This window comes from Gadus morhua, chromosome 7 (genome assembly GCF_902167405.1).
Source record: "Gadus morhua chromosome 7, gadMor3.0, whole genome shotgun sequence".
Lineage (NCBI taxonomy): Eukaryota > Metazoa > Chordata > Actinopteri > Gadiformes > Gadidae > Gadus > Gadus morhua.
The window spans coordinates 24,576,386-24,598,017 of record NC_044054.1 but is presented as its reverse complement, the minus strand read 5'-3'; the positions used below and the strand labels follow the sequence as shown (position 1 = coordinate 24,598,017).

The 21,632-nt window shown below is 45.7% G+C and overlaps 3 protein-coding genes across 5 annotated transcripts; 1 reads left to right on the top strand and 2 right to left on the bottom strand.

Annotated features, from left to right (window-relative positions):
- Positions 1 to 25: 25 nt before the first annotated feature.
- LOC115546540 (solute carrier family 46 member 3) lies at positions 26 to 5,327 on the top strand. Its single transcript, XM_030360100.1, has 6 exons — positions 26 to 484; positions 841 to 1,650; positions 1,832 to 2,078; positions 2,293 to 2,376; positions 2,921 to 3,077; positions 3,872 to 5,327. Exons 1-6 carry the CDS (start codon positions 299 to 301, stop codon positions 3,981 to 3,983), a joined length of 1,596 nt encoding a protein of 531 aa, XP_030215960.1. The 5' UTR covers positions 26 to 298; the 3' UTR covers positions 3,984 to 5,327.
- Positions 4,797 to 11,367, bottom strand: stoml3b (stomatin (EPB72)-like 3b). Of its 2 annotated transcripts, XM_030360140.1 has the most exons (8): positions 11,350 to 11,367; positions 10,459 to 10,602; positions 7,859 to 7,960; positions 7,688 to 7,760; positions 7,225 to 7,307; positions 6,918 to 7,121; positions 6,354 to 6,488; positions 4,797 to 5,628 (listed from the first exon to the last, which is right to left on the bottom strand). In XM_030360140.1, the coding sequence occupies exons 2-8, from the start codon at positions 10,585 to 10,587 to the stop codon at positions 5,440 to 5,442; spliced, it is 915 nt and encodes a 304-aa protein (XP_030216000.1). In that variant the 5' UTR covers positions 10,588 to 10,602; positions 11,350 to 11,367; the 3' UTR covers positions 4,797 to 5,439. The 2 variants fall into 2 exon arrangements, with proteins under 2 accessions (XP_030216000.1, XP_030215999.1); XM_030360139.1 differs by lacking the exon at positions 11,350 to 11,367 and having other exon boundaries at positions 7,859 to 7,962; positions 10,458 to 10,602.
- A 336-nt stretch (positions 11,368 to 11,703) lies between these two features.
- proser1 (proline and serine rich 1) lies at positions 11,704 to 21,527 on the bottom strand. 2 transcript variants are annotated; one of them, XM_030360097.1, is made up of 12 exons: positions 20,855 to 21,527; positions 20,691 to 20,756; positions 20,429 to 20,497; positions 19,954 to 20,048; positions 19,724 to 19,817; positions 19,143 to 19,253; positions 18,812 to 18,913; positions 18,365 to 18,443; positions 17,777 to 17,869; positions 14,576 to 15,851; positions 13,743 to 13,887; positions 11,704 to 13,476 (listed from the first exon to the last, which is right to left on the bottom strand). In XM_030360097.1, exons 1-12 carry the CDS (start codon positions 20,897 to 20,899, stop codon positions 13,351 to 13,353), a joined length of 2,301 nt encoding a protein of 766 aa, XP_030215957.1. In that variant the 5' UTR covers positions 20,900 to 21,527; the 3' UTR covers positions 11,704 to 13,350. The 2 variants fall into 2 exon arrangements, with proteins under 2 accessions (XP_030215957.1, XP_030215958.1); XM_030360098.1 differs by lacking the exon at positions 17,777 to 17,869.
- Positions 21,528 to 21,632: the final 105 nt, after the last annotated feature.

Below are 21,632 nucleotides of genomic sequence, written 5' to 3'. Positions count from 1 at the left end.
GAGGTATAGGCTGGGTTTACCTGGCGCCTTTAATCAAGCCCATCCCTCGGGCTCTGCGATGCGATGCGGTCATTCGTTTACCTGTTGCAGAGTGCCTCCGGAGACCTGCACAGGTGATCATTACCACCACATGCAACACTCAAGAACCACAATAAGCGTGAGAAGAGGTGCAATCCGGCTGAAGGAATATAACAATTGTTTTACCTACCTTTTGCCACCGCGGATTTTCGAGATTTCGTTCTGTAATGCTGCGTTATTGAGCCACGTTAACAACGTACATCGCTTCTCAAGGTAAGCTATGGGCGGCTCCTACCTGATCCAACCCGTGGTGGCGTTCTACAGCTTCGGGTTATTCATGACCATACCGCTGCTGCAACAGTACGTGTACAGCAGACTGTGGGAGCAGCTCTCTAGCGCCCCCTACTCCTCATCTCAGAGCGCACAATGTGTCAACAGTTCTTCAAATCTGACCTTCACAATCATGGTAAAAAAATACATCCTTGATAATCATATTTGAGTTATATTGTGTAGGGCTATCTATGTGAAGGATATGGTTCTCTGTGATGAATATCATTTCTTAAACTACTATATAAAGCTGGACGGTAGAATACATTTTTTTATTCATTAGCATGTTTCAGTATATCGTATTTTTACACTTTACCTTGGCTATCAAAATTGTCTTACCCTAATAGTAAGGGTGAAAAATATCTAGCTATCTTTACTATAGTCATATTTAGTGGCTGTTTTCTTGCGAGATGTCTAATTGTAATAACAAACAAAATGTCCAGATGGATGTATCCTCCTCCTTCTCCTCTTTTCCTCGCTCCCCTGCTGCCCCAGGAGGTGCAGAAGCAGGCGTCTGTCTTCATCCTGTACGCAGAGCTGAGCTTCCTGGTGCCCAGCATGTTCTCCTGCCCTCTCCTGGTCTCCTGCAGCGACTCTCTGGGCCGGAAGGCGGCCATTGTGCCCCCTCTGCTGGGAAACCTGCTCTTCAGCGTCTGCTGCTTCCTCATCAGCTGCTTCTCCCTGGACCTGCACTTCCTGCTGGGGGCCGGCTTCGTGGCGGGGCTATTCGGGGGCCCGTCGGCGCTGCTGGGGGGCTGCTTCGCCTACGTGGCCGACCGCTGCAGAGAGGAGGCGCGTGCCGGGCCGGGGCCGGGGGCCGGGGGGAGCGTCGGAGGTGCGATGCAGAGCCCCCCGCCACCTGGAGGCTCCCCGGAGACAGAGGTGCGGCAGGGTCCCTCCCGCCGCCGGACCCTGTCCATGGCCAGCGTGGACCTGATCTGGGGCCTGATCGCCGGCCTGGCGCCCGCCTGCACAGGGGTCCTCATCTACGCCATCGGGTTCAGATGGCCCTTCCTCATCGTCTTCCTGCTGTACCTCCTCACCCTGGCCTACGTGGTCCTGGTCCTGGGAGACTCCCTGGCCTCGGTTATACCCTTGCCATCGCCATCCTCCTCCTCCTCTTCCTCTTCCTCCTCCTCCTCCTCCTCCTCCTCCTCCTCCTGCCCCTCGTTGCGTGGTTGCTTGGGCCTGTCGAGGCAGAAGCTGCTGGGCCAGCTGCAGAGCGTGTACATGATGTTTGGAACGGGGAGCCGCAGGAGAAACACCGCGCTGGGACTCACACTGGCAGTCTTTGCTCTGTTTAAGGTGCGCCCGGTCACCTGCTGCACCTTCTTCTCCAACACACTCATGTGGCGGTTTGCTATTTTTAGTTTCACCCACATAGTTTTCTCTGATGTCGATGAGCCCGTCTGTCCATATTTTTCTCCCTGTTGGTGACTCCGTCCATCTTTCCCTGTGTCCGTCTGTCCGTCCGTCCGTCTCTCAGATGTGTAGGGACGGGGGGATGTCCATCATTATCCTCTACCAGCTAAACCAGCCCCTGTGTTGGAGCGAGCTCCTGATTGGCTGTAGCTCCCTACTGGGCATGATCGTCCATCTGGGCAGCTACGCGGGCGTGTCCTTCTTTTCCCGTTGCCTCGACGACGCCAACGTGGTCCTCCTAGGACTGCTATCCCTCGCCGGGGGTCTGCTCATGGCCGCCTTCGCACACACCACGCTGCTTATGTTGCTGGGTAAGCGTGTGTGTGTGTGTGTGTGTGTGTGTGTGTGTGTGTGTGTGTGTGTGTGTGTGTGTGTGTGTGTGTGTGTGTGTGTGTGTGTGTGTGTGTGTGTTCATAAGTAATAAATATATATGTATCCAAGGGTGTTAACAGACTTGTATGGAAGCCTCACATCAGCTCAGTTGTATTTTTGCCCCCCCCCCCCCCCCCCCCGCCCTCCCCACAGTCAGGCTTCCCTTAATCCTGTCCGACATGCCGAGTGCTGTCCTGCGCTCCATGATGTCAAACTTAGTCCCGGGCTCTGAACAAGGTACCGAACCTAATCATACTAACAGCTTTCTCCAGTCCAATGCATCCATAGGCATCCAACCAAGTCTCACGGAAATACGTGACACTGTCACGTCACGTCATTTAATCTATTCATTCGTGATCTGGGACACGTAGTTTTCAATTTTGTCGTGCCAAAAGCACACATTTAAAACTCATTCTAAAAAGAAGAGATGAAGCAGCTACCTTTTTTTTCTGTCGCGCTTTGCCTACAGAGCAGCGCACCTGCATTAAATATATCCGTGAATTGTCCCAATTTCTCAGAATCAAAGGTGAAAGTAGAAATGGGTGGCCAAAATCTGTCATATTGTTAGAAATGTGTGCTTTTGGCACGTAAAAATTGCCCGAATGAATAGATTAAATGCCGTGAGACTGGGTTGAGGCAGCAGATTAGTGGCTGACACAAGGGTTACCACAGCATCAGACTTCCTCTCTCTCTCTCTCTCTCCCCCCCCACACACACACACACACTTGACTCAAACAAAAACAGGACCAAATGTGTCTGTGTGGGTGTCTCATTTCCAAAGGTGCCGTGTTTGCGTGTGTGGTGTTCCTTGAGATGTTGAGTGCGTGCGTGGCACTTGTGGTGTTCAACAGCACCTACGCAGCCACAGTGACCTGGTTCTCCGGATTCAGCTTCCTCCTCGCCTCCCTCCTCACAGTTATCCCGGCCCTACTGATTGGGTGAGTCAACTCGTTGTTTTTGATTGGACGACATTTCAATCGATCAGCGATCGTGTTATGAGTCATTGTGCGCAAGTACACAAATATGAAAAAATATGAATACTGTTACGTATTTTAAGCACATAAGCTGCCCCCACATAGCCACTAGGAAGCAGGATCGAACACATAAGCTGCAATAACTACTCCAGCCACAGATGGCAGCACCTTTAGACAGGTGAGGATGGCGGAGCCATTACTTCACACCGGCCACGCCCAATTCACATAGGCCACGCCCACTTAACGATCACAGCGCGGAATTCAGATTGAGAGGTATATATAAAGTTACACATCAAACGTTATGAATCTCATAGGCCCGGGACTCGAAGTAGTGCACGATATTATTTTCAATACGCGTTAGATACAATTCCCTCCCTTTTGCTTCATAGATACCATACCGAAATAAGCCTACTTAAACAAATAAAAAGTGAAGTTAAAAGCAACCAAGGATTGGACTACTTTCTTCAGAAAAAACACAACAATACGTGAAACGTGAAACGTCCCACTCTGACATTAGATCAATCTAAAGTCTGATTTGTGATTCTAATATGTAGCAGGCATGCTTGAACAACAGGCCTCACCCTACCTGTATCTCATATAAAATCTCTGAAAAACTGCTTTGGATTAAAGCTACATCATAAATAGGTAAACAAATTGGTTGCAGAGTAATCCTGCACTTCAAAGTTTGAATGGATGAAAAAAATAATATAATGTTGCATAGTTTATGGTACAGGACCGACACATCATTTGTTTTGCAGCGTTCTAAAAGGCCTCCCACAGAACAGGGAAGAGGACAGATACAGTCTGACGGCCGAGGAAGTGGACTTCGGAACAGGCGTCGTCGAGGCGACAATCACTGGGGCGGTATAGCTTCTCCACTGGGACTCTGTCCGCACTCGGTATTCGTACCCAACATCCTACCACACTTACTGTTATTGTTTATATCAGCAGAGATCCACACTGGCTAGATGACACCACACTCTGAAATACTCATGTCAACCAGTTGGTACGATGCCAGAAATGTAAGCACTAAAGTGCTGCTGGTGTTAAGTATGTGGAAGCTATGGCAGCCCAGTGCTCATGGTGCTTGACTACCAGCCAAAGGTTGTGGGTTCCAATCCTAACGTCAACAGTCTATCTGGAGGCATTCCTGAGCAAGATGTCTAAACCCTACCTGCCCATTAATGGCATCTATGACCTATTGGATCAAGGCTTCAAGTGAATCAATGGTAAAGCTGACTACTGTTGACCTGATTCCACCTGAGCTGTTCTGTAAAGGTCCTATGCTGGGGCTTAAATTGGTGCACGTTGCGCCCACTTCCTTTGGAAAGTTTCAGAAAATGCAGTGACTCATGCTGGGGTGACTGTGGTTGAACCCAACCATACATCACACACTACCGACTCTTCACTTACACACCTCCATTTATATTGTTTCATTGATTTGTGATTATGTTTTGAATACAATTAATTATGTTCAACTTCATTTCATGTGCAATTTCCCTTTTTTGTTGTGCTCTGTTGAGCTACATGGGCGACAGCATTTTGTCAAATTGGTCACACATAAAACCCCGCTGTTGAATATTGTACAGTACATACTTGGGGGCCCATGGAGGGCTGGTCCCTAAATGTGTGTCATTAATGAAACGATAGGGTTCAACGTCACCAAGGGATGGATGAGATCCATAACGTTTGATGGGTAACTTTATTAAATCATATGTGTATTACACTTAAAATATTTTATTAAAATAGAGAGCAGCAATTTTTCTGAAGAACAGTAAAGAACTGAAGGGCAATAATGTGTATAATGATAAAATGCAAACAAATAACTTGATATTTTCCATACATACTGACATTTGTTTGGCTCGCTCTGATACGCCGATGAGCCAATATTGCACTGCTTGATAAAATATTAAACCATGTTGGTGAGACAGAGAGTCATCCAAACATGTTACCATGACGACAGTATAAATATTTTGATAACCCTTCCTGACATTCTAATTCCCATCTTGTCAGCCACTTTAAATGAGTTCACGGCATCAACATTAAAAAAGGTTTACATTAAAGATGGCTGATTAGATGCTATGTAGAAAAGGGTTAAGTGAATGTTCGTAACAGGTAAGCGACGGTTAATTTAAAATGCGTTTGTGTTTGGCGTGGTCTGAGTAAGGTAGGTGTGGCTGAAAGCAAAGCCTGATGCACACCGACCAAAAAAAAGCCATTCACAGTGACTCTATACCGCACTATAGTGTAGTACATTGTACAATTCTATACAACTGGACTAAACGAGAGATGAAAGGTTGGACTGTGCGGATGGCAGCTGGACGGCTCACTTCTTCATGAAGTGGCTGATAAGGTCCATGGGCAGGGGGAAGATGACGGTGGAGTTCTTCTCCGCAGCGATGGTGTTGAGGGTTTGCAGGTAGCGCAGCTGCAGAGCCGCCGGCGCCTCTCCGATAACCAGCGCCGCCTCCTTCAGCGCGCGGGACGCGTTCATCTCACCCTCGGCCGCAATCACCTATAGAAGCACGGGTTGGTGAAGGTATTTATCATCATACTCATACTATATATATATATATATATATATATATATATATATATATATATATATATATATAGTATGAGGTTGCTCATGAAAATGTGCTCACTTTTTGAATGTCTTATGGTAACTTGCGTATTAACTATGTCAAAGGGTGGTTACCCCACTAGAAGGAAACAAGGCAAGCCTAGCACACATTGACAATGGGCAAGAGCTGGGAATAATTGACCATCACCAGCTGAGCCCTGTAACCAATCAAGACAAAGTGGTGAATATAAAAGCCTGAGGCAACAGCAGAATGAGGGAGACTGGATCAGAAGAGGGCACCAAGTTGTGGATGCCAACCGCCGTAAAACCCCAAAAAGAAGAAGAAGAAGAAGAAGAATGAGGGAGATAGCAAAAGAGAGGGATCAGGAAGGACATGGGATGTGACCTGCCAAGGGACAATAACCACTGTGGTAAGAATGAATCACTTAAATTTATAACGTTGTTTTTCCCAGACAGAAGAACTGGGAAAGAAAGATGGAAGAATAATCAGGAATACATTTTAAGATGACTTTACCCTCGGGAATTCCCCTTCATTTAATAAATTAATGGATTTATTTGCATTCAAATGTTGGTAAATCAATCCTAAAATATTGGCTACATTAATACCCTCATGCTCTTCATTCATTTATTAATTGTTGCGTGTTTGAGGAGCTGACCTTTGCCCTGGCTTCGCGCGTGGCTTCGGCTTCTGCTGCCATCGCTCTCTGCAGCTGATGGGGGAGCTTGACGTCCTTAATCTCCACCCGCTCCACCTTGATGCCCCAGGGGTCCGTGGCCTCGTCTAGGCTACTCTGGAAATGGAAGAGATGTGGAATGTAACCCTACGCAGACCCATGATTCTTAACCTTGGGTTTGAGATCCAACCCTTACGATTTATAAATGAGCTCACAGTCCAGAAAAATAGATCAGAACATAAAAGAAATTATACAACTTAAATATCTCCCTGCTTTGATAATGAGACACCACGTGATCACAAAATGAGATGTTATTCTTCCCTTTTAGTCCATCGCATAAAGGGTAGAAAAAAAAAGGGAATTGGGTAACCACTGCTTTCCTTTGTCAGGAACAGGCTCAGATTACATAACAGGAAGGATACCTACAGAGACGTTGAGTTCGAAAATGTGTTGTAATAAAACGGTTTTGCTTAGGCTCTGGAACTAAAGGGCCACCACTGAACTAGGCCACTGGTTTGAATGATGGTGTGGGGTGGGGATGAGCACCTGCATGCTGTGGGAGATGCCCTCGCGGTCGGACAGCAGCTCGGCCAGGTTCTTGGTTCCCAGCACGTTTCTGAGCGTGGTCTGGGCCAACAGGCGGGTGGAGAAGTCTGCGTTGGACACGTTGGCCACGGAGGAGATGGGGTCGCTGACGCGGAAGTACACCACCCCGTCCACGCTGACGGTCACCGAGTCCTTGGTGAGGATCTGCAGCGGCGGGCGCGCCACGGATCAGTGGTGGGCTTTAGACACAGGTGTGGTTGCCTTGATGAGGCAGTAATGCTGCGACATTCTAAAGGATTCAACTGACCTCCTGAGGTGGGATGTCGAACGAGACCGTTCTCAGGTCCACTTTGATGATGGAATCAGTGCAGGGCAGGATGAAGAAGATTCCTGAAGTGCACCAAGTGGAAGCAACAATTACAGACGCATACATACAGTATATCTATACATCAGACTTCATTAGGTTTATCATGGGGGAGTGAATCCTAGGCCAAACAGCCAATTAGTTGGGGAGGTCTTTTGTAGCGTCCGTGATAAGCTTCTAATGATCTGCTGTTCTGCAGATCATTACCGTTCTGTTTCAACGTGCTTGTTGCATGGTGTATCTGTTGCCCTAATGTGTGGTAGCAAATGAATTCCCCTCCGTTTGACCATAGAGGTTCATCTAATTTAGTCTCTTATCGAGTCACCATAGGTCACCATAAAAAGGACCTAATGGCGGCCATGGAGGCTGTGTGGGAAGACGACTCAGTGTAGATGGGTTTTCCTACCAGGCCCTTTGGCTTTTCGGTCTATGATACGGCCCAGCCGGAAAATGACGGCGCGTTCATACTCCTGAACAATCTGCAGAGGAGAAGAGAAGAACCAAACATTTAATGCAGCAGAAAGCAGGGGTTATATAGCACCATGTTTGTCTGTTTGTTTGGGCCATGCTGACTCACCCTGAAACAAAACCAGATGGTCAGAGGGAAGAGGAGAACGGTGAACAGGCCAGAGAGGATCACCAGAACCGATCCGATACAGCCCAAAGACCCAGACTGTTCAGCTAGACGGAGAGAGATAGGCATGTACATGTGAGAGGGAGGGAGAGAGAATTTGGTTACTTGTGCTCATTTCAATTCAATTCAACCATTTGTGTAGCCCTTAATAACCATTACAGTCTCAGAGGGCTGAACAGGCCAAGTATGTATGACACTACACAACTTCTACACAAGTAGTTGTGATCTATACAAGCAACCGAACCCAACGGAATATGCTTGGTTTGATATAATTTACACTCTTGAGTCTTGTAGCGCTAGTAGTTACACCCGAAGATGTAATCATAAAACGGAAATTTACAAAGTCGTTGGACATTTTCAGCAAACTGAGCATATTGCGCCCTATCCTGATGAGCTATGCACAGGAACCGGAATAGTCACAGTATTTTGTGCTTTGCAACTCATTGCAGCTTCTTGCTGAAACAGCTGTAAGTTATAGGGAAGTAAAAATGAATGATGAATAAGATTGGATATTAGCCCTGGCTTGTTATTATTTATATAGACAATAACTAAACTAAATCCCTTAATCACATCCAGACACACACAAATACAAATGTAACCATTGTGTGAGATGTTGAAGGACAGGGACGTCCCTAGGATTTAAAGGCTGGGGGGGCTTAGCCCCTAGCAGTTGCTGAATTTTTTTCATCTCATCTTTAAAGTGGTTCTTTAATTCATCATTTATTACAGTAGAGAATAGCAGCAGCGCATCTATTAGGGCCTGTTTTCTGGCTCACTCTTTTCTTTAAAAATCCATTTTTTTTTAATATGAATAAGCTAAACAAATGTAAGAGTTGGCATGATTTACATCTACATATTTGGGTGAGTTCAAGGAAAATAGGTTAGAAAATGTCTCAATGCGCTCTCGGAAACAATTTTAATCCAAATTAAAGACAACTTCTAATTGTGTTAGTATTTATTTCAATTCATAGGGTTATTATGTTTTCCTTGACAAAAAAAAAAAAAAAGAATTGTAGGGGGGGCTTTTGAACATCTTGGGGGGGCTTAGCCCCCCCAAGATGTTCAAAAGATGTTCAGCCCCCCCAAAATAAGCCTAACGACGTATGTAAAGTGTTGCGTTGAAAATGAAAATCGGGTTCAGGGTCTGGGGTCACTTCATCAGTTTACTCTGCAGCGATAGAAATCCCAAAACAATGTTTTGCATTGAAAACATTTATTCAAGAGGCACATGGATGTTCCCTATGTCTCTAGGATTAAGTTAATCGAGAAAGGATAAGCTACTCTGTGAAGGCTACCAGAGGAAATAAGTTGAGGGAAAATACTAACATGTTATACATCCATGTTGGTCGCACTGTTGGTGCGTACATCAGAGGATGCAGTCTGATTTTTATTTCTCAAAGTGGGATCCATGCAAATAACATCCATTCAAAGCAACCAGATTGTTTTTTTGTCCTCTCCTTTGTCCACAAAACGTTTTAGTTTGAATGACACCTTATTAGTTTGCCTGATAACAATCATATGGGTTTCAGCAAATGTTTGCATATTTGCCTACAAGCACTCAACTACACAGGCTTACCCAAAAGACAGCCATCTGCATGAGATCTGTTACCAGATCGAAACCAGTTTGCTCGCAGTATACCAGCTTACCCAGTGGACCGTAGCAAATTTTGCTTATCTATCAATCACACATCTAGGTGGAAATTCACAATTGTACGTCACTAAGGCACAGGGAAGGGAAGGTTTCCAAAGGGCTTGTAATGACTCATCACACTCTCACCTGGTGACTGAACTGTTCTGCACGTCTTAAATTATGATTTCAATATAATTTCACATTAGAAATAACTTACATCTTGATGAGGAATAACTTCATTTGAGGACACTTAATTATAAAATCAAGGTTTATATGATTTGTAATTGATTGTATATTATAGTTATAATATTTCCTCGACACGTATTAAATACTTAAGCAAGTTAGGCGTGATATAGGCTAAGTAGAGGGAGCGAGTGAGTTATGGAAAACAGCAAGCAAGACAAATCGGCATAGCATAAGCGCACCCAAAAGGCGCAGAAACATGTTTTTATAAGTTATAACTAGTAACAGAGGCAGATCAAGGGTCAGAGCGGAGCTGCTATTGGCACTGATATTGGGCACAACATTTCGGCCACCATAGAAAATATAGTAAAACGTAGGCATAATTCACTTTTGTAAGTCGGCCTGAGTGCACACTCAACAATAAGTATATAGAGGGCAAAGGCAAATAGTAACGTCTCAGGTGTGTGTTTGGCTAACCCACGTGACGCGTCTCCACGACGATATCGGACTAGTGGCGCTTTCTGCCGCGCACCTGTTGGCGCGGTTCGTACACCTGCGGCTATAATAATCTATTATATGATATATGCTATTTGGCAGGATAAGCCCATGCCCCATATAAAAAATTAGTTTGATATTATGCATTATTGTATCATATTAAACAGCATGCCCATTTATAGGCCTATTGCTCAGAAGCTGCGGACAATAAATACAATTCAAAGTTCGACTTACATATTAAATCATCGTTGCTCCTTCCCCTTCTCTTCTGGCTTTCTATCTCTCCATCCATTTCTATATGCTGGTCAACGACTTCTTCTTGGACGAGCTTTTGTAACGAGATATTTGGTTTTGCCGACCTCATTGGGGGTGAGAGAGCCTAGTGGGAGGAAGTAAGCCAGCAGAGGATATAGTGTCAATGGGAGGCTGGGCGTGGCTCTGGTGTGGAGTGGATCATAAAAAGACACCTTGGGTTAATGTTCTCATAGTTGAGAATGTCATGGAAATTGTAGGATTGTTTGATGGCCAAATAGCCTAGATTAGTGCATGTAAGGTCAACGTTTTGGATTGCGAGCATATGGCACAGCCCGCATAAGCAAGGTCAAAGTTAAAGGTTTGGTAGAAGTGATCCATTAGTTATTGAAATTAAATAAGGCCACTAGATGCCATAGCCACCCTGGTACACACAAGGTAGTCCATACGCTTTTACTATGAGGTAAACCTGAACTTCAGCCATGCAGCCTAATAGTTCAGACAACCCTACTGCAGAAAACTCAATCTCTATATCATTCACCACCACAGAGGGCTTTCAAAACTTCACTGCCCAAGTTAGACAGTTGATAGAACAATGATAAAAAAAATCATACGTGTGTGTGTGTGTGTGTGTGTGTGTGTGTGTGTGTGTGTGTGTGTGTGTGTGTGTGTGTGTGTGTGTGTGTGTGTGTGTGTGTGCGTGCGTGCGTGCGTGTGTTATCGTGCGTGTGCATGTGTATGTGTTTTAAATATACATTATACCCATTTAAAAATCAAAGATAAATATACAAACACATGGCATTAGTGTGACATATCATTAAGATGTTATATATTGTTATTTTATTATTTAAGGAAGTTTGACAATTATTCTTACCTGATTTCCAAACAGTGAATAGGATGTGTTAATTGCGCCGGTTGAGTCACATAACTGTGTGGTTGGTGGATGACACTTAAGCACATGATCAGGTCCCCTGGGTGAATGTAGGCTATAGGCCTGTGTTGCAAAATCATATCTTACCTGGTTGTAAAACCAGATAGGCAGGGGAATTAGTTGGGGTTGTAATTACGGACGTGGAATCGCCACTCAATCGCTCACATGACAACATTTGCCACTCACATGACAGACTGGGGGCACTTTGAGCTCACCCTCAATAATCTGTTTTTCTGTGATAAACGGATCTTTCGAAATGAGTGCTAAACAATGTTTCTTAATAAAGACCCACAAAAGGAAAGTATTGTAGTCCCCGTATTAGAAGAACAGTTTATTTCAAACTCAAAAAGATTTCAGGAATACAACCCTATTACATCACAGAATCATTGCATCATTTAGGAAATCAGTGTCAGTAAATACAGAAACACCTACAGTTCATCACTGTATATTACCCTTGAATGTTGCATCACAGTTGTAAAAAGTACTTTGTAAACATATAAAGTCAGGTTCATACACATGAAACCGTTTATTCATCAAACAAACCTAAATAATAGCATCGTCTAGTACACTACCCCCTCCCCCCTACACAGCACCACCCCCTGGTTGTGGATAGTATTGCAAGAACACAAACGCTCCTCTCGCTGAACAATCAACGGTTTACTGGTGGGAGTAAAAGTTTGAAAAATAAAAATAAAATTTCGATCATGATTATCACTACTCTCCCTTACCATCCACAATGCTAACCTAGGCATCAACATCATTCTCCATACAGAACACATAATCTCTCGCTCTCTCGATCATTTACGGACTTGTGTTGTCGGATATCGACATACATGGCTGGATCCATAAGCTAAAGGTATTTTGGCAATTTTGGAATAGGTATTATTTTATCTTACCTAAGGTATTGCTATTTCAATATATATTTTAAGTATGTCAATTTAGAGGGCCATTTATCTTAACTGGGTACATAAATCAATATTTATTGTAACATGCAACATTCATTTCGTTTGGGGCTCGTACATCAGAATGCATCATGGGATATTTTGTTGCAGATTCTCCACCATCGCGAGACGACTCAGAGTTGTAGTACAGTAAAATACTAAATCAATGGAAATATACCGTAACCTGAGAACGTTGTTTTACCAAGTCTCAAATGAGAAACGCTGTGGCAGTTACAAACATGACAATGGTACCCCATAATGACTAATTTCACGATGAATCACTTAAGAAAACTGCTCAAATGCTCACAAAATGGTGGCCGTCATTGCTATGTGACATCGCAATGTACAAGCCCTATTGAAACATCTTAAATCATCCGTTAGCCATTGGCAGCTATGGCAGCCTGACCAACGGTGTTCTAGAGAAGAGTCGCTTGACCAAAAATGAGGTAATACATTAGTTGTATTCTATTGTAGATTTAAAAACCCTCCTTCCTCGCCACTAACAGTTCATCCTTGAAATGGCTTCGTCTCACTTCTTGTCAAAATCCATGATGAACAATCCATGAAAAAGCCAAACATGGCTTTTTTTTTTTTTTTTTTTACATCAACTTCCACGAATTCCATAGTTTTTGTTCAGGGTAAACAAAGTCAATGACGTTGGGCAGTTTCAGTGCTAGCCGTTCTGTTTCCATCCTGTGTTGAACAAGCGTGTTCAGGTCTGAACTACCAGTGTGTTTGTGTGTGTACCTATTGTTGTGTGATTGCATGGGTGCGCCTTTGTGTGTATATGTATATATTGTATGTATATGTATATGCGTGTTTGTCCAAGGCAAAGCTATTAACAGAGGATTTAAGGGGTGAAAGTTGATATTGTGACGTGTGTGTGTGTGTGTGTGTGTGTGTGTGTGTGTGTGTGTGTGTGTGTGTGTGTGTGTGTGTGTGTGTGTGTGTGTGTGTGTGTGTGTGTGTGTGTGTGTGTGTGTGTGTGTGTGTGTGTGTGTGTTCACTGCCAGCCCAGCTGGGGGTGCAGGCCGGGTTGCATGGGGAACGGGTTCCCTGAGCCGGGGCCGTAGCTGGGGTAGCCGTTGGGCTGTGGAGGGTAGCCGTCCAGGGCAGACTGAGGGTGAGCCTGGAGCACAGAGAAACACACCTCACTCACACATATACATACTCCTGTAGTTCCGGCGGCCTTGTGGAGCTTTCCTATAGACTTCGAGTGTGTGTGTGTGTGTGTGTGTGTGTGTGTGTGTGTGTGTGTGTGTGTGTGTGTGTGTGTGTGTGTGTGTGTGTGTGTGTCCATGGTTCAAACTCCAAAGTGATAACCCCCTACTTCCTTTTTACGACGTGCCTCTTTATAATGAAGTGGGCGTGTGTGTGTGTGTGTGTCCGTCATACCTGCATCAGGGCCGACTGCATGGCCGGGTTGTGGAGGCCGCTGAGGGAGGCGGGGGAGCCGGAGGGGGAGAAGGCGGGGACCCCGGGGAAGGAAAGCAGGCCCGGAAAGCCTCCTCCACCGGGGGGCTGGAGCCCACCGCCCAGCCTGGGGGAACAACAGACCATCCCTTCATGTTAGTATCACCATTCTTTGATACCACGGTGCTTGTATAACCAGCTAATCATAGCATTTTCTTTCTTTTTTTTAAGTCTAGCCAGAAACCAGAATGTGTGAACCTTATTGGATGAAGTTAATGACTTACTCCTACAGAGGGCGCTATAGTGTATTCCCCTCAATTATGGTTTGTTCTGTTGTGGTCGGCCATGTTCATGTAGAACCCTAACCCTAACCTGAACCCCAGTGTTGAGCGCATACAGTAAACCACACAAAGCAATTTACAGCATCGCAACACATCGATTCACTCTGGGCCACCAATACTGAGAATGGATTTCTGTACGACACTGTTGATAAATGATCCACCAAATGGCAAATCCTGTTTAGTAATAATGATCTTAAACTTACTCAGCGGTTTAAGTTTTTAGCATTTAATGCCACGTTATTAGCATTTGCCGCCTCTTTGGCCGCTTCAGAACCACGTAAGAATAAGTCAGACTGTTTACAAGACACTTTCAGACGCAAAGACCCACATCCAGCTGCGGCCATTTTTAAAGCTATTATCAAAAGTGGAGGGTTGCCAAACCATATTTGATTAACAGTTAAAGGCAGCCCAAATCGACACACACTCGTAATGGCAGAGGCTTATGGCTCAAGCGCCTATAGCACACTACTTTACCCCGGCTGGAAGTTGGTGCTGAAGGCCGAGGCGAAGCCCGGCAGGACGGGCGAGGAGGAGGGCAGCCCGCCCCCCGCCTGGAGGGGCGACACTGAGGCTACCGAGGCCGCCGTGGCCCCCGGGAGCCCCATGAAGGACGACAACACCGGGCTGCCCGCCCCCGATCCCCCGAACCCTGGGAAGGCGGAGTGGCCGGTGAACATGGAGGGGGCGCTGGTCAGGCCCAGGCCGAAGGGAGAGCCCCCGGCGGGGCCACCTCCCGGGGCCAGGCCCGGGTACATGGGGTTCTGGGACTGGTTGGACATGGAGGGAGCCATGGAGGACATGCTGGAGGGGAGGGACGAGGGAGGCAGGGACGAGGCCATGGAGAAGGGGGAGAGGCCCGGATAGTGTGACGGCACCGGGCTGGAGGACAACGCGTGGAGGCCGGCCATGGCTGCCGGGCTGGGGAGGGAGCCCTGGGGGGAGGCCGAGGGGTGGGAGAGACCGAGGGAGCGGGCCAGGGCTGCTTGGGCTGCTTGGGCCGACCCGGGCCCCGCGAGGGAGCCGACGGAGGGAGTGCCGCTGCGGGAGGTGCCCTTGAAGGCGGAGGGCACGGGGCTGTTGCTGCCGCTGCCCCCGGCGTGCCTGCTGAGGACGGTCCGCTGCTGGTCGCTGAACAGCGCGGGGCTCAGGGCGGCCTGGGAGTGGGCCATGTGAGCCGGGGACGCCCTGGGGCTCTGGCCCCGCGCGGCGGCGGCGGCGGCCTGAACAGAGCCTCCGGGAATCAGGGACGACGGTCCAGAGGGGGTGTAACTGCGGATCACCGACCCGGCGGGGTTGCCCTGCTGTGGCAGCATGCCCTGGAAGGCAGGCCCTGAATGAGGGTCCAGTGACTGAAGGAAGGCCTTGTGCTGGGCCTGGGCCATGGGGCTGGACTGCGGGTGGGACTCCGGGCCCCTGGAGTTAGGGGGAATGTCCGAGCGGGAGTGTCCCGTGTGGAAGGGCGACGGGGAGAAGCTGCCGGGTTGTGGCGTGGGCGTGTGCGTCCTGATGACGGAGGACGCGCCGGGTGTCGGCGGCCCACCCTTGATGACGGAGGGGGAGGGGGACGGCGAGGGGCAGGGCGTGCTGGGGTTCTGGGAGGGCACCATGCCCGGGAACACGGGGGTGATGGGTGCGGAGGGAAGCGGCTGCTGGGGGCCAGGGGTGGTGGGCGTGGAGCCATGGGGGATAACCAGGGGTCCGCTCTCGACCCCCGGGGTGGTCTTCAGGTGGTTGCCTGGTTTGGGGTAACCTGGCAAGGGAGGGAGAAGGGTTAGCTGGGGACAGTGGTTCATATTACATCACACAGCCAAAAGGAGTGCCGTGGCCATCCTGTGAGCCGTGCTGCACCAAGCCGAGACCCAGCAGGTCCGGGAGAGAGAGGGGACAATGTGGACAGAGCCGCTCTAACTAGCCATACAGCTTATTGCATGCATCCCGTTACAGAGCATCTCCCGACAGTTTTCAACCACATAAATATAATAAATGCTGTTTATTCTATGAATTGCCACACGGACCGAAACACTAGTGAGAGGGTAACAATTTGGAAGCATCATTGTTAAAATGTATGTCAACGTGGCAACATATGCAACAAACCTCAAAAAAAACCATACTTGAAAACTGCCAGGATTGCTCTTCGAGGCGATAGTTACTTCAGTCAAAGCAATGCGTGTTAAGAGCCTCCAAAACGATATAAGAGAACAAGCTAAGCAGGACTGAGAAGAAAGAGATGAAAGCAAACAAAAGGACATTTGGTATAAAAAGGCTTCTGGCCCAAAGAATACCAACAGCGACGGCCTGGTCTGCACCTGATTGCGTCTACTCTATCTGCACAGAGAGTCTCAATCTCTACTCCCATCATGAGCAAGTCTCTACTCTCCCGAAGGCGATTCTACACGCTCTGCAGCAAGACTACACTTTTATTTAACCCTTATTTAACCAGGTAGAATATATTAAGATTAAAAAACTCTTACCAGGGTGACCCAGCAAAGGTCTGCATGTCTTATCTGCAGCGTGACCTTGCCACTTTGGTCTTTAGATGATCCATGCTGAGAGTAGAGACTCCCGGTTCTTTCCACAGCGAGACCAAAATCAGAGAGTCTCTGCAGATTCTAATGTCGTCACAGTGAAACTCCACTGGATTCATAGAGATGATGTACTACTCTCAGAAATACTAACTACCGTTTTCACAGTGATATTATCTACTGAATGCCCAGTGATTTAACAGCAAGTTTCTACTGTTTTCACATTGAGATTATCCACAGTTTTCATAGCTAAATCATTCAACGTATTCACAGCAAGTCTCTAATGTAATCTAGGGGTGCAAACGTGGACATGAGTAAACAGGTACTCGTCAACAAAAGTCCAAAGTGATTACTAAAATGTGTAATCAAAAATGGTCATCTAACATCTACATGATATATTATGTTGATTTGTATTTTGGACAAGTTTTGGAGCAGGACATATAGGTTTGTTTCTCCAACTTTTAAAAGCTGGCCAAGGTAAGCGGGGTTCTATACACATCAACAAGATATAGAAAATTGCGCATTACAATAGCAGCTTAAGCAGTTGAAGGTCGTTTTGGTTTCTTTTTAATGCCAGAAATTCACACTCTGAATTAGCGATGTGACGCTGTGAACAAAAAAGACGTGTGTCTAGCAGGGTAGCAGCACTGCTCCCTATAGACTCTAGAGAGAGCAGTGCTGCTGCCTGATGGCACTATAGTATAGAGCCATCGTAAATTACAAAGTACACAAAGAATTTTACCCTGCCTGCCTTGCCGGGTCTCCTGCTAGGTCTAAAACACTTTGACGCCAGCGTGAGTGTAACGCACATGGAGTGCATACAAATCTGATAAAGCTGACCTTCAATATGTGCATAACATTGTGCCCAGAAAATAGGTAAGTATTAGATTATACTTTGTGGGCATTTCTTGCAACCTTACAGTTTTTAAAATTAGATTCTGATAATGATATGATTCTCTTATCTGCAAAGAGCGCCTTTTTACTGTGCCATCAGTGCAATGAAGCGCCAAGCCAGATGGTTAAGGCAGCAACTGTAGGGTAAAGTCGGTATGTTCCGTCTCTCTTTCGCACTCAAACTCTCAAGCGCGCAGACATGCAGACCCAAGCACACACGCAGACACACACACACAAACACCCTGCAGGTGAATCCTACCTGCTACTTTGTGGGAGGCGCTGTAGGGAGGAGGGGGCATGCTGGCCGTAAGAACTCCTCCCACAGACCCAAGGCCCGCGTTGTTGTACGCACCTGAGTAGCAGTCGCAAGCGTTAACACCGTATGCCCACACTCCTGGGTAGAACACACTCCCGGGTACACTCTCAGGGGCACGCTAGGAAACAGGTCTACGTACGCAAAGCGCTAGACACGAGCCTGAGCCGGCCTCACATTCCAGCTACCCTGGCTGGGCTACCTCCGCTGGGATGTGAGGCTAGCCAACTGATACCAACTGAGGCTGTCTCAGTTCTCTTGGTTTGAGAGTGTGTGTGTGTGTGTGTGTGTGTGTGTGTGTGTGTGTGTGTGTGTGTGTGTGTGTGTGTGTGTGTGTGTGTGTGTGTGTGTGTGTATAATCTCACTCCAGTTGGTCAGAAAAAGTGGTATGTGATGAGCATAGGTTGCCATTGTTTGTCTATCTTCCCCTGTAGCATTCGTGTTCTGTATTACATGAGATGTGTGTCTGTGTGTGTGTGTGTGTGTGTGTGTCTGTGTCTGTGTGTGTGTGTGTGTGTGTGTGTGTATTCTTACTTGGAGCAATGGTGGCATGGGGCCTGCACGGGGGAATAGGGTAGGGCACGGGCCGCTGGGGGTTATAGGTCGACGGAAACTGGAAAAAAAGGGGGAAAGTTTGAATACCCAGCTATCAGCCAATCAATGAACCAGCTCATAATTCTCTGATCAATCCACTGTTGCCTGAAGATTATTTTCAGGTCATTAAGCAGAACCTTTTATCCAAAGTGTAACATCTTTGTAGAAACGAGAAGAAGGGTATCTTCTCAAGGATGCCCGATAGGTAGACTCTGTGAACATGGGGGTTCTCACCCAGAACCCTTCAGCTGGGAGTCAAACACCCCAACCATAAGACCATCTAACTAGCCTAGATCACTCTACTTTATCATAACTTCTGAGGTTTTGACATGAAAGTGTGTTCAGAGAGAGAGGGAGGGGTCCACCCCATCGACAGCATCAACGTACCGGTTTAAAGGGGCCGATAATCCGCGAGGCGATACCTTTGGCCTCTGTGGCTGCAGGGTTCTCCTCCTTCTTTTCCCCCTCTTTCTTTACCGGTGGCATTCCCTGTTAGCCGCACACAAGCAGATGTTAACAAGAATGCTGAAGCATAATGAGTTGAAATTTGTATTAGGCCTAATATGTAAGGCCTAACACATCATCTTAATTTGTTTTCAAGGACATTTTATGCAAAAATACTATTTTTTTTATTTAATGTATATTTTGTTAAGTTGAAGCTAGTGCCTGCATGCTATTTTCACATATAGAACTATAACAAGAGATACAGTAGACTCACAGGGAAGGTGCCAGAGATCATGCTGGGTCTGCCTTTGGGGTAGGGGTTCCCTGGCATCACACCGCAAGAAGAGATCATAGCCTTGGGAGCCTTGCAGCCCACTTTGCATACCTGGGTTAGGGGTTGGAGAAACCAGTCAGGAAACCAACGTCAACGTTCAATTAAATGGAATGGAAGCCAGGTTTTATACTGTTGTATAGGAATAGTCAAAAGAAGAACAGATATTGGCGTCTATATACAACACTGGAATCCAACGTGGTGCTGTGATTCACTCTTGGGGCGAAAGGCTTCATCTTTCAATACACCAGCACAGAAAACCATAACATAAAGCGATGAGTAGGACGGGAATTTAATACACTGAACACAGATCAGAACTCGCCGCACTACATTTACCTTTTTTATGGTTATTGATGTATAGGGAGACGTAGGAATGGTTTGAGGTAGCCAATGGGCCAGCAGATTTTCAAAGTGACTCATACCAACTGCTTCCTGATAATATTGAATTGCTTCTAACTTTAGCCAGTTGTGCAGATATAAAAATACCTATGTAACAAACGAGTGAGGATCCACACTGCTCTCACCTGATCCAGAATCCTGCGTGCCCGTTTCTTTTCAGACAGGTGAATACGGAAGAGATCTTCGACCGGATGGTAGTTTACAGCGTCCGATATATTCCTATTCAATTCAACAGTCAACAGTCGAGAATCAGTCAAAAAGTTATTTGAATTATTGAATGGGCATTATTGTCCGTTAAAGTCTGTTACAAGTTCTTAATTACATGAGGTTTGTTTAAAACCAATCATCTACTTACAGTGCTAACAGTTCCAGGACTACCAGTTTGTCTTTTGAAAAGGTGAAGCAGTTTAAGATATTGGCAACTTTGGTGGTTGGAATTGCAACCATTTTCTAAAGGAAATAAGAAGAGGTTGATTTCCGTCAAACAAAAGTTGTGGGACAAAATAATCATTTTCAAAGTCACTATCACTCAAAGTTGTTTAATGCTAAGACAATTAATACATGAACAAACAATATTTGTCTGGAGCCAATTCATATTTGTGAATAAATGGTCTGCAATTTGAATAATACACACAAGAAATAGTAAGCTTTTAAAATATATTTTAGGGTTACAATTTTCAGTGACCAATAATATTTGAGAAGACCCCTTAAAATTGTGCTGTTGATGCTTTCAGGGGGTCTCAAGTGTCTATCAAAGGGTCTAAGGCACCCCGTATTTCACATCCTGGTTTCATTCCATGTAAAGTGTAACTAATGTAGTAGTAACTCACATGCTGAAGTGCTTTCACTGCTTTGATCTGAGGTTCCGCCCAGGAGAAGTATTTTAGTAGCTCCATCACCTGCAGGAGTAACACACTCGGTCACAATAAAAAGACATGCCACTCAGATACACAAGAGGCTGCAACATCCAGAACCCCTTGACCACTGTAATGTAAAAAGGTCTATGAAATGTCAACTACATAACTACATCGAATCATGTTGCAATAGATGTTAGTAATGACCGTCTCAGGTTATTCTACTGAAAAGATGTACCTGCTCGCTGGAGAAATACCCATGCACCTGCTCTATGGCTTTGGTCCTCTGGTCGGTCAGGACACACTGAAAAAAGGACATTCGACAAGCTCAACTCGCATTAACATAAAACATGATATTAACGTTTTGTGGACGTATTAAAAATCTAGACAGGTATTTCTTACCTTTTTAATCTCGTTCAAGACAATGTCAAAGGATTTCTTATCCATGGTGGATGGTTAATTGTATAACAACGCTATCCTGTAAAATGGTGTAGCTCTTCTGAGTAGGAGATATATGTTCTCTTGAATCCAATAGATAATTGTCTAAATTCTTTCCATAACGTAACATGCATTAAAAAAGGCACCTAACCTAATCGACCGAATCAAATATTAATAAGCTCTAGTTATACAATTACAGATGCATAATCTAAGGCATTGAATTCTCAATCCGCAGTTTGTAGTTAAGCCGATTGTAAAGCACCATGTTCTTTTTTAATTAATTGTCTGTAGTTTTCTGATATTTCCGATCTTGAACAACTGGCTGCACCAAAAACAATAACTGGCTGCACCGAGAGCACTGTCTGCTGCTAACAACAAGCTAGACGCTAGCTAGCCAAGTTGTGGGTACAAGCCTAAGAAAGCGAGACAGAAATCAAACATGAATTTATAAACGCATCACGTAATAGATTCGTTTAAGTATCTGATTGCATTAATATTTACGATACTAGCCGTGATGTTGTAAAATTGATTAACGCGTCTATTTCGCGAAAAGAGCTAGCAGGATGCTAGCAGAATGCTAGCTTGTATTGACAGCTGGCGCTGGTACCGTCAATAGTAGATAGGACCCCACTGTGGTATCCTGAACGATAATACAGTATCAGAAAAATAAAATCCATAAAGATTACCAATATTAATGTTAATTACAATTATTATGATACAAATTTAACGGTGTACATACATA

Coding starts and splice junctions, on each gene's coding strand:
- LOC115546540 (XM_030360100.1), top strand. CDS start 299: ATGGGCGGCTCCTACCTGATCCAACCCGTGGTGGCGTTCTACAGCTTC. Junction 1,651..1,831: donor CAGTCTTTGCTCTGTTTAAG/GTGCGCCCGGTC, acceptor TCCGTCTCTCAG/ATGTGTAGGGACGGGGGGAT. Junction 2,079..2,292: donor CACGCTGCTTATGTTGCTGG/GTAAGCGTGTGT, acceptor CCCTCCCCACAG/TCAGGCTTCCCTTAATCCTG.
- stoml3b (XM_030360139.1), bottom strand. CDS start 10,587: ATGAGGTCGGCAAAACCAAATATCTCGTTACAAAAGCTCGTCCAAGAA. Junction 7,122..7,224: donor TCGACATCCCACCTCAGGAG/GTCAGTTGAATC, acceptor CCGCCGCTGCAG/ATCCTCACCAAGGACTCGGT. Junction 6,489..6,917: donor GCATCTCCCACAGCATGCAG/GTGCTCATCCCC, acceptor TTCCATTTCCAG/AGTAGCCTAGACGAGGCCAC.
- proser1 (XM_030360097.1), bottom strand. CDS start 20,899: ATGGATAAGAAATCCTTTGACATTGTCTTGAACGAGATTAAAAAG. Junction 20,049..20,428: donor CAGTGAAAGCACTTCAGCAT/GTGAGTTACTAC, acceptor TATTTCCTTTAG/AAAATGGTTGCAATTCCAAC. Junction 17,870..18,364: donor CCATGCCACCATTGCTCCAA/GTAAGAATACAC, acceptor ACTGCTACTCAG/GTGCGTACAACAACGCGGGC.